This window comes from Rhagoletis zephyria, unplaced genomic scaffold (genome assembly GCF_001687245.7).
Source record: "Rhagoletis zephyria isolate East Lansing unplaced genomic scaffold, Rhagoletis_zephyria_1.1 Rzeph_scaffold_03373, whole genome shotgun sequence".
NCBI lineage: Eukaryota > Metazoa > Arthropoda > Insecta > Diptera > Tephritidae > Rhagoletis > Rhagoletis zephyria.
The window spans coordinates 18846-30609 of record NW_016160456.1 but is presented as its reverse complement, the minus strand read 5'-3'; the positions used below and the strand labels follow the sequence as shown (position 1 = coordinate 30609).

The 11764-nt window shown below is 37.7% G+C and overlaps 1 protein-coding gene across 3 annotated transcripts in view; it reads right to left on the bottom strand.

Moving 5' to 3' along the window:
• LOC108368885 (uncharacterized) overlaps positions 1 to 11764 on the bottom strand; it is a 35437-nt gene that overhangs the window by 15068 nt on the left and 8605 nt on the right. Inside the window, exon 1 of one of the 3 annotated variants that reach the window (XM_017623837.1) lies at positions 8549 to 9694. The exons of the other annotated variants lie outside the window; for them this stretch is intronic. Within the exon in view, the coding sequence (XP_017479326.1) occupies positions 8549 to 9694 (1146 nt within the window). Of the gene's footprint in view, positions 1 to 8548; positions 9695 to 11764 lie in introns of those variants that run through there. 3 annotated transcript variants of the gene reach the window in all.

Sequence of the window (11764 nt, the reverse complement as noted above, 5' to 3'; positions counted from 1 at the left end):
AAAAAAAAAAAAAAAGGAAAAAAAAAAAAAAAAAAAAAAAAAAAAAAAAAACACAGCAAACTGGCAAAAAAATACCCACACCGATCAACACTAGAGTCAAAGGAAGAAATTTAGACGGTAAGTGGATCAGTATGGAAACCAGTTTTCTTTTAAGACACTAGCTACATAACAATCTGTAGTGGGCTTCGGAGCAAAGGTTTTTTTTCATCGATCCGCTCCAGTATTTTATTTCGCTCCGAGCTACGCTCTTAGCTCCACTCCCGCACCCAATAGAATATTTTATTTGTTTTTTTTTTATTTATATATGGGTATTTCTTATCTGGCGTTACGTGACACTTGTATAACAAAATGTTAAAAACAAAAATTTAACAAGTAAAATTTTTAAAAAGGTTTTTCTAGATGTGCATAGCACTTAAATGGTCCCTTATTGAGTAAAAAAAAATACAACTGTTGGTAGTAGCGAAAGATATTAGTTAACATATGCGCTGGCGTGACGTTACCATAAATAGAAGTGGATTTTGACTTGGGTTACAAAATTGCAAAACTCTGCGACTTGGGCAAGACTATTCCTATAAAAGCTTTTGTAGTAATATTAGAAATGTTCAAAGTAAATTTTCCAAGTTTTCAAATGTAAAAATCGTGTCTGATTTTTGTTTAATCAGCTGGAGTATCTGGCGTAACGTTACATGACGTTACGTTACTAAAATTACCAATGAAGAATTTTTAACGGAAAGAAAAAGTTTTTTTTTATGTAGAATATACTTTTTATTTTGACATCAGCACCACCAGCCAACAAATCTATGCTTTACTACGTTTCAAGTAAACATGTCAAATGTGAATGAAATCGGAGCGTTAATACGGTTTTTCAAAATATCTCGACCCTGGCGCCACCTAACAAGACCCTTTTTGGCGAACATTTTTCTGCTTACATAATCAGTATATATTATAAAAAGCAGCCAAATCGGCTTTTAAATAAGTTAGATATAGGACTTTGATTTTTTTTTTGCGGTCGATTTTCCACTGAAAACGACTATATCGAGCCCTAGCCGCCGAAAAAGTATGCGTTGTTTTTATGAAAATTTTCTTTTTGATGCAGAAATGCAGCCACATGCTCTAGAAGCACTTCTGCATAAAAAAAAAAAAAAAAACCCAAGTAAATAGAATGGAAATTTATTTAACACGTTTGTTTTAAATAAAAAAATAATATTTTAAGTAAACTTATTAACAGAATTTTTTTTTTAATTTTCATATAACTTTAGGCCGGTATTATTGAAAATTTTTGGGGAAAACAACAACAAAAATATTTCAAAATAAATCGTTACTAGTCCCGAAAATGACAATGATTTAATGAGTTAAGGAGCAAATGAATTTTTAAGCTATTTGCTCCATTTGATTTTTTTCATTAGATTTCCTAGCAAGATTCCGAGTATGTCGTTTTACAGCCCATGCAATTTTAGTATAATAAAGTGCAAGTTTGAAGTCGCTAAAACTACCGTTGCTTTTTTAGATTTTTTTTTTTTCGAGGGTGTTTCGCATGAACAAAACTTACTTTTATATGGAAGAAAATGCGCAACACCCTCCACAAAAAAAGAAAATCTAAAAAATCAACGTATTTTTTAGCGACCTGAAACTTCTGATTAAAAAGTTTGAAATCTCGATGATAATTTTTTTAAGTTTGATAAATTTTTTTGAAATTTGTACAAGCTTTGAAACTTCTATTTATATGGTATATGACCCGCTGTGGTGTATGCAGTGGTAAGCAGTGCGCGCTTCCACCCCGCAGCGCCTGGGTTCAACCCCTGGTCAAAGCAACATCGCAAAAAATTTAGAGAAAAGGTCTTTTCTTAACAGCGGTCGCCCCTCGGCAGGCAATGGCAAACCACCGAGTGCATTTCCGCCATGAAGTGAACAGCTTCTCATAAAAATACAATCACCGTTCGGAGGCGGCGTTAAACTGCAGTGTTACAACATGCCATTAAGATGCACACTACACATCAAATTTGCACAGATTCGAGTTGCTATTACAGGTAAAGCAATACAATTCAAATAATTATTTTTTCAAAACCGCGCAGGATGTTAGATTGTGCAGAGCTTCAATTACAGCGCAAAAAAGAAAATAAATCCATAACATATTCAGCAAGAATATTTAAAAAAAAAGAGGTGGTAAAAAACACAACCGTGCACCATCAGCCATCAGGTTGTATCGAAACGGCGAAAGGCAACAGCGACAAGCAATCGACAAATTCAACCAAGCGACAGACACAAAAGCAAAACAACAGAAGTCAATTCCAAATTGCAATGAAATGGATTTCTTCGCGTTGTTTGCAATTGTTGTTGTCGTTGTTGATGCATTGCTGCGACTCGTCACTGTTGATTCTGCTATTATTCCGCACCGCAATGCCAAAAAGTGTACGTGTCATTCGTTACAATTGTTGGCATTGTTGCTGCTGTCTAGGCTGCCAGTGTAAATGTATGTATGTCGTTGCGGGCCGGAGTTGAGATTTCCAAAAAATTCAAAAAAGACAGTGTTACGAAATACGCATAGCACAAAAACACACCACTAACTAAAGGAATAGCAGGAGAAATCGCAGTGGAGAGAAGGAAAAAACAAGATTCCAAGACAACTCAAAAAAAAATAAATAAAATAAAATAGTGTGAACATAGAGAAAGAAATTCATGTTGTAGTTGTACGTGTTTTTCCATTGGTCTTTCAGAGGGCTCTAAGAAAGGAGGGGGCTGTCATGTCAGTTGACAATGTTTTGTTACTGTGGTTGATTTTGGTTTTGTTGCTTTCGTAATTTGCTGACTGAAGCACGCTGAGTAGTGTTGGTGTTCTCGATGTGGCTGGGCTGTGTGTGATGGCTGCGGTTGATGCTGCAGCTGAGAAGCCATTGCTCATTTGCTGGATTACTTTGGATGCATATGTTGGTAGCAAATGTTTTCCCACACATATACATGTATACATATGTACATATAAGCATCCTTTTGCTATACTCACTTGTGTTCTTCAATTCTTCAGTGAGGGTGTTGATATTGTGGGCTCGTTTGTGAAGAAGAATGGCATTTGCATTCATCTTCAGATTTTGTCTGTTTACTTACCACAAACATATGTACACGCTTATGTATTTAATTATTTTTTTTACTGCTGGTGCAGCATCAGCTAAATGGCTACTCGCTCTGTCTGCGTTTGCTTCTCTCATTTTCAGCCATAAATCGAGACTTTAAGTTCAAAAATAAATATATTCTTCTGTGCTTAGTCACTACCACAGTGCACGCAATCAGTTTTCTAAAGTGTGTGTGCGCATAAATTTAAGTTAGGAGAAGAAGTTTTATCTCAGCGGATCAAAATTAGCTGGAAATTGTAAACATTAAACAAATTTTAACAAGCTCTTCTAATACTTTGCCTCTCATGCTTACGTGTATTTACATACATGCGTGTACATAAGCGTCAAATTAGCAAAATGCTTTTTATTGCTGGTGAGCGGGTTTCTTTACTTCTTGCGGTGAGCAAGTTGGCAAGTAAACGGAATACGGAAAACTCGCTAATATTGACAGTTTCGAGCAGTGAGCAGCTCATATGTATGTATGTATGTATGTGCATATGTATATATTTAATGAATAAAGTTACACATGCCAGTTACATGCCGTGTGATGTACGCTGATGAGCAAAACAATTTTGAACAACTTTTTACGAGGCAGACTTTTTGTACTCGCACAAATCCGTATCCGTATAGATTACGTTTCCAAGAAAAATTTAAGAACAGCAAGGCAATGTGGGATTTCAGTTTGTTTTAAGAAATGGAATGAACTAAACTGGAGTCTTGGTAAATAATTGCGTCTGACATTTTGTAAAGCCCGCAAGCCTAGTAAGTAAAACTGAAAAGTTGTGGATTTCTCTGGCGGAAAATTTTAGTTTTGATAACGGAGGAACATTCTTTTACTCAATACCGTGGACGACAAGACAGCATGCTGGGGTCTCGGGCATGGCAAATTCAACCCCAAAAATGCATGCAAAAAAGTTAATTTGAATATAATATTTTCAACATACAGTCAGCATCAAAAATATGCATACCCTAACGTTTTGGCGATTTTTTTATTTATCTATATTTTTCATACCAAATTTTTCTTATTTTTTATAGAAACATAGTTCATTTAACGCTGTGGTGTATGTAGTGGTAAGTAGTGCGCGCCTTCACCTCGCAGGGCCTGGGTTCAAGCCCTGGTCAAAGCAACATCGCAAAAAAATTTTGAAAAAAGGTTTTTCCTAACAGCAGTCGCTCCTCGGCAGGCAATGGCAAACCTCCGAGTATATTTCTGCCATGAAAAGCAGCTTCTCATAAAAATACAATCGCCGTTTGGAGTCGGCGTAAAACTGTTGGTCCCTCCGCTTTGTGTGACAACATCAAGGCGCACGCCGCAAAGCGGAGGAGCAGCTCGGCCAAACACTAACATATGTGTAAGCGCCATTCTATTATTATATTATTATTATTTCATTCAACAGAAAAAATACAAAAATAAATTTTTTTAATTTCATAAAACCTGTATAAACAGAATAAATAGGCAAAATCTTATTTTATTTGAAGCGGTCATCCTAATCACCGACGTCAATTTAATGTAATTGATTGATTTGCAAGGTTTACGAGTCAGGTCATCTTTGAAATGATAGACAGTCGTTTTTTCGGCAATAAAATGGCGTGTCGTGAGATATCTTTGAATTCTCTTAAAATTCTGTACGGCAGTTTCGAACGCTGATGGAGTAGGGTTCGGAATCTCCTGCAAATGCAGGTTTCTACTGGGCATCTTCAAATCTGAATGTTTATGTTATCTTTACGAATCATGAAGTTTTCTTTAAATGACATTCAATCGTTAATGCATGATTTTGCATATTTTGAATCTCGGATAGCCAAGCGGCCATTCAGGTACTCTCTTCTACCTCTGTTAGATTTGAACTAGTGGAAGATTGTAACTAGGAGAGAGCTAGCCTCTATATCTGATTACCCTAATATGATTCCTGGGACATAGGGACATTTATGGAAACGTGGCAGCGGACGAACTAGCAAGGTGCGGCTCCGCACTGAATATGTCCTACGCGGTGGACGTGGGCGCTTCGCTCAGGGAGATAAAAGCGACAATTACCGAAATGTATCACTCGCAGGCTAAGCATAGGTGGAATCGTACACGATCGTACAAAATTACCCGGCAGTTCTGGGTGTCCTACGACCCACTTAGACCAAAGCTCTCTTAGGAATTACCAAAGAAGAAACCTACCAACTTACGGCAATGTGCACAGGGCACTGGTCCGTTGGTGTAGTAGTTGCGATTCGAGTTCGAACATTTCCTATGCGAGGATGAGGCTAAAGACACTCAAGGCTTGCTTCTAAGCCATGTTCAAAAAAAAAATAAAGTAGCTTTTAAAAGGTTTATAAACTGAAAAATATATGAAAACGTCATTTCATAAAGCTCTTTAAACCTACTTTATTTTCTATGAATAAGGTCAACAGTTTGTATTTGAGGTTATCAATTTTAAAGGAGGGTTTCAACCCCAAAACTCACGCCTTGTGTGCGCTAATGATAGAAGGTCATATCTCGGAGGTCCATACTATTATTCGCTATGTCCTGAGTTCTAAATATGTCTCATTCAGCTTCTCGAGAAAGTTGCGCTCAGAAAATATGATTCACTCTAATGCGTGCCTACAGCACAATTTAAAATTCTCGAATAAAGTTATGACAAGCAAATATTATGCATTAGGGCGCAAAGAAAAAGCACAAAATGTGCCAGCTAGTAATAAATAAATACTAAAAGAAGTCGAAAGAAAGCAACGAAGCAAAAATCTAATGGGGAAATATGTATGTATGTATGTTCGAGTAGAGCCGGTGACTTGGGTTTAAAATCTAAATCAATAACTGCAAAGTGTGCACCAACAAATCTACTCCACTAAATACATACATAAATATATATGATTTTGTATATCCAACACATCGTCTCCATATCTACACACATATTTTCAGCCTTTGGAGAATATTTATTTTATTCAAGTGGTTTGACCTTGATTGAAAGTGGTTGACTACCCAGCACACTGGATCAACTTGCTACTCCTTTAGATCGAACGCTATTCATTCACTGAAATAGAAATTGAAAATCATTTAAGTGCCACAATAATTCACTCTTGCCATCGCGCTGAATACGAAATGGTCAATGGCAAAAAATGTAAGCAGTCGATAGATGTTCCGGTACAACGAATAAGTAAAAGCAGACGGACAAAACTTTACACTAGCAAAAAATCAAATGCATTGCGAGGAAGAAAAGGAAATATTGAATATGAAATTACTGGCAACAGCAAATCTTTATGCTTTGCAAACTTTATGAATAATTGCACTTGGGTGGACTCAAAATCCACAAGTGAACAAAAATAAAGTGTCTTTATGTATTATACAGCTGGCAATGCCAAAGCGGAATCGGACACTGGAAATAGTAACCAATCATCAAAAGAAACAGAGTTCATTTTTAGTATTTAAAGGATTTCATCGCTTTGGTAAGCAACAAAAGACCAGAAGAGAAGAACAAGAGACCAAAAGTATATTGGTCGTGTTGTTTCCATAGGCACATATTTACATACATATGTACATATTCTAAAATCAAAACCACACATTTAGACCTTTCGCAGGAGCGCCTATGGAAATTCTGTTTAAATGAAAGCCCATGACGCAATATTGAGGCCTAATAGAAAATAAGAAAAACTTACATAGAGAGCAAAATAACACTTAAATTTGCGAAGCAGTAAAAGTGGAAGCCTACATCGTAAGCATCCCAGTGTAAGTTGCGAAGATAAATGTACGTATGTATGTACGTATGTATGTATGTAAGTAGCCGAATTATTTTTCTTGACATTCCGTTGTTTTTTTTTCCTATATAAGAAATTATACATATGTATTTGCTACTTTTCCCTAAAGTAATCAATACCGTAGCTGTGGCAATGAATTACGAAAGATATAGAAAAATAAAATGGCGACGACAGCGTATTTGACATGAATATCTGTGCCGGGGTGTGTCGACAAAATAGTGGATGACAGCAGGTGAATTATTGCGGTGCTAAATGGTTTGTGCTGAACAATTGGGAAGTGTAACATAAACTTGATTGCCAATGGGAAAATTTTATGTGAGGCTAGTCATAATTTGTTGGTTAATATTTTTGTTTGCCTAAAGAATACCGATCTCGTTATAAAAGTTTCAAATTTTAAGCAGATAATAAGAATACTTTACCCATACATGCATACCTATAAATATATATATATATATCTAGTATACATTACCATCTCGACAACAAAACCCGAGTTATTTGCTTTCGCACGATTTCGTCTAGCACTGATGACAGGTCATTTCAATGAGCATTGATGGAAAAACGTGCCTTACCAGCTTCAACATTGTAGGTACTGGCAACAACAAATACAATCACTAAAAGTCGTAATGCATAAAGTCAACCTCTATTACATTAGCTGCTCTCACAATTCCGAACATACAGCTCCATACACTCGTGCAGTGTATTACAAGCATTTCGCTTTATGCAAGGTGCAGCATCAATCGTTCGGTGATTACCGTTAAACTGCATCCAACACCAGCGTATGAATTTAACCTGTCACTTTGCGCTCTGTTTATCTGCCTCCCTCCTAGTAGTCAACTGAGTTCGTTTCTCGCCTTCAAAGTATTCACATATTTACTTCCTCTCCCAACCCTGTAGGAAATCGAGAACTAAGTACTTCCTGAAATTCCACATCTCTGGGTAGCTCACTAGTTTTGTAAACAATTTCTTTAGAATATCAGGATTCTATCCCTAAAAAGGTAGCCGTAATTTAATAAAAAGTAATGCAAGATTTTACCAGTTGAAATAAATCGTGTTGCGAATACATACTTAGTTGTTTTAAAAGTTGTATTTTCAAAGACGCCTGTTGAATATTAAACCACACACGTATTGCAAAAAGGAGTGAATCGACAACTCCCATGACAACCCGATGGCAAATATAAATACATTGGTGCTCCAATATAACGAATGCCGATATAACGAATTTTCGGTATAACGAACACTTTTACGATTACGACTGTTTCGAGAAGTGCATCAAATCATCTGAAGAAAAGAATGCGAAGCATCAAAAAGCACTCAATCTCAAAATTTCCCGTCCTCAAAAACAATCGAGCATATCAGACTTCTTTTCCACGAAAAAAAACCACCGCAAATCTTGGAAATTTTTGTGTGGGGCTCTAGCTTTAGTTCTTTGACTGTTTGTTTTTCTTAATATTACAACTTATGCATGGAATTTTTGATAAATGAATGAATGAATCTTTTTACTAGGCGTATATAGCACATACGTATGTATGTGTATATGTATGCATATAATATACTGGAGCACCAGTGTAGCACCAATAGCGTGAAGTTACTTCCTTTTTTCTGCAGGGACCATGTGTACTACCCATCTACGATTATCTATGTATCTATGTATGTGTGAATGTGTAGGCGCGCAACCAATTAACGCTTCGTCGCAAACGTATACGCACCTGGTTGTCCATGAAGTTATTGAAGTGCATATAAGAGCAATTACTGAGTGCATCCGTGCCGCCAGCGTCGCCGTTGTCGCAATGGCTGTGGATTTCCTGCAACTCCTTCATGCCCCCTGGTGGCAAATTATCGCCTTTAAACGAGACCCGTTTGGGAGTTTGTTGCGTAGCCCCAGTGCGGTAGCTCGATGTTCGTCGATTACGACCCAATGTGCTGGAAAGTCCGGCACTCACTCCACTCAGTGATCCGAGGGTGCCCGCGAATCGTGCCGAGTGCATTGCTCCACCTGCCGCTGAAGCAAATGTCCCCATCATTTGAGAAAAAGCGGCGCAACCGACAGCTTCTGGTTGCTGCCGTCGATGAGGGTGATGGTGCTGCTGCTGTTGTTGCTGTTGATGATAATGCTGATGATGATGTTGATATTCATGATGACCGCCCGTGTTGCCGGTGGTTACGCTGGGCTGCAGCATCATACCGCAACCGCCAAAGCGAAAATGAGGAATGCAGGTGGCACCAGAGACACTCGCGCCACATTCACTGCCATCGAAATCGCTTTCATCGCCGACTGTACTGCTAGCGCAGGCGTTGATATCAACAACTGCAGGAGCGAAGTCGCGCGGTAGTGTTGCAGAGTCAAGTGCATTTTGTGAGCGTGGTGCTGCGGTGAGCGTCCCCGTGTAAATTATATTGAGAGTAGCTGGCAGTTGCTGTTGCAGCTGGGTTTGTGGAATCTGTTGTTGTGCTTGTGGAAGCTGTTGCAGGTGTGTATTATGCTGTTGTTGTTGTTGTTGTTGTTGTTGTTGTCGTTGATGCTGTTCGATGGTAGGAAGAAAGAGTGTTTGTGACTGAAGACTGCCAGAGGCGTGCTCTTGATGTTGAGCGACTGGATCTGAAGTCGTGGCGGTGCTGGCGAATACGTGCGTGGGCTGGAACTGATAGACTTGTTCATTACCCGCTACTCCGTTGTCAGTACTACTTTGCGACGTTGCCGCCGCTGTTGTCAAGATTGCGGTACCTGGCGATACCACTGAAGTTGGTATCATTACAATGGGAAGAACTGTAGCCGCATTGGAGTGAGCAGATCCGGAAAGTTGCAACAGCTCCATTTGGCACAATTCATCATAACTTAATGGACGCAATTCCATCGCGAAGTACCTCACCTTTCTAACGGTTTCAAAACAGAAATGGGCGTGGCCACAGAATTTTCATTGAAAAAATGTTTCGTTCCATTAATTTCAAATTATGCACTGAACTTGTAAATTTAAACTTGATTTTCATATTTAAAAAAAGAAATTGCAATCACGCTTTACTGTATGTATGTACATTATTACACCCACTTAGCTTCTTCTTATCACACTCCAATCTCTGGGTTTTCGCTCACGCCAATGATGCACGTACATAGACATGTATGTAAAGGAATCTTTATATTAAACTTCCCTCTGCGGCCATGCATTAAAAATGCTTCGCGAAGCACTGCTCGGTTTGCGCGCAACTTCACCTTCGAACAGCCGATTAGTGACTGAGCTACGGTCAGCTGAAATGTCATGCTCTCGCCCTGGCATTCAGTGACAAATTCGATTGAGATAACCCAGAAGAGCATTCGTTGCGCAGCTTCCACAAAGTTACCGACTGTTATTTTATGCTTTTGCTTAATGTTTGGCGCTATTTTACCTAGGGACTTACTATCAAACATAGCCGGTCTACTTTCAGCTGTACTGTGCAGCATAGTAGCGCCAAGTGCGGAGTGCAAAGGACCGCGCCTGCGTATTTTTACTTGCCATACTGCGAGAGTTTTTATTTAAGTAGTTACATATCTGTAATACAAATACTGTGGGTGTTGTGGTTTGACATCAATTGATTTCTCAGCGCTTCTAATTTGGAATTGTAAACAATTCTCTCTATTTCAACGTGCCCAACTTTGTACTGATTTATTTATCGAATTATCTGATCCGTTGGGGAAATACCCAGTGAAAATATATGGGATTAACCAAACTTCTGTTAGACTATGCAAGGTTTTTGTAAGAGATGTGAACTCCTACCACTAGAATCGGACAACAACCAACTGTTGTGCATCGCCTTAAGCAATTCATACTTATGGTTAATATGTATGTATGTATGTATTTATGTATGTAGGTATAAACATATAAGTCAAAAATCAAATTCTAGTAATCACGTAGTATTTACTTTGTTTCTCGTTCCTTGCTATTTATTTTTTATGGCTTTATCTATACATAAGTTAACTGTTACTTCCCAGTTTAATATCCATTCTTATAGTTTTTCATAGGAATTAACTTTTTGTACCCAAGCATACTTTTGCACAAAGATATTTTCACTCTGTTCACGTTTCGGTTGTTTGTAACAGCTAAACGGAGTCAAGATAGATATAGAAATTTTACATAAAAAATTCTCAAAATAAAGAGAGGTAACGATTGCGTCATGCCGCGATAACTTCAGTTAAAATTGTGTAGTCTGCTTTATCTGCGTCTTAGGCAGGTTGGTATTCAAAATTACGAAATTAGACTGAAACGACATCTAACCCCGAATAGCGATGTGTCTGAAAAAAGCTAAAACGCCTACATATGTATATTTCAGTAAATGTTAGAACTAAACTGCTTCAAATCGATATATGTAAACAGAATTATGTTCTAGCAGAAGTTTAACTATTTCCTCACATAGAGTTATTTATAGAAATGAAAATATATGGCTGCTTTATATTTTGTTATATGACCATGTTAAATCGTTAAGATTTGATATTATTTTATTCTCGAATATAAAAAAAAAAATTGGCGTGACAAAGCCTATGTTTAGCACATATATGCATAAATCACAATAATGACTTATTAAATTTTTTCAAACTTGCTACACACAAGGCTGGGTGGGTCGAGAAATAATCCCCTAGTTTGAAGGAGTAAATTTTTTGAGCTCATACAAATGCCCGTCCTTGGATGAGGAGTGCTAAAAACAGCCCCGCTTAACATTTTAATAAGTGATGAATTTTATTGCTTGGAAGCATAACAACAAATGAAATAATGAAAAAAGTTCCGGCGACTTGAATGTTGATGTCGATATTAGACATTGTTGTCACTCATACGCCATGGCATGCTTTTCGAACGAAAACACTTATGCACTATAAATATTATGGAAGTCAGTTGTATGATATACATACAACTTTCCTTTTTATACCCGAGCGCACTTGTGCACAAGGGTATATTAAT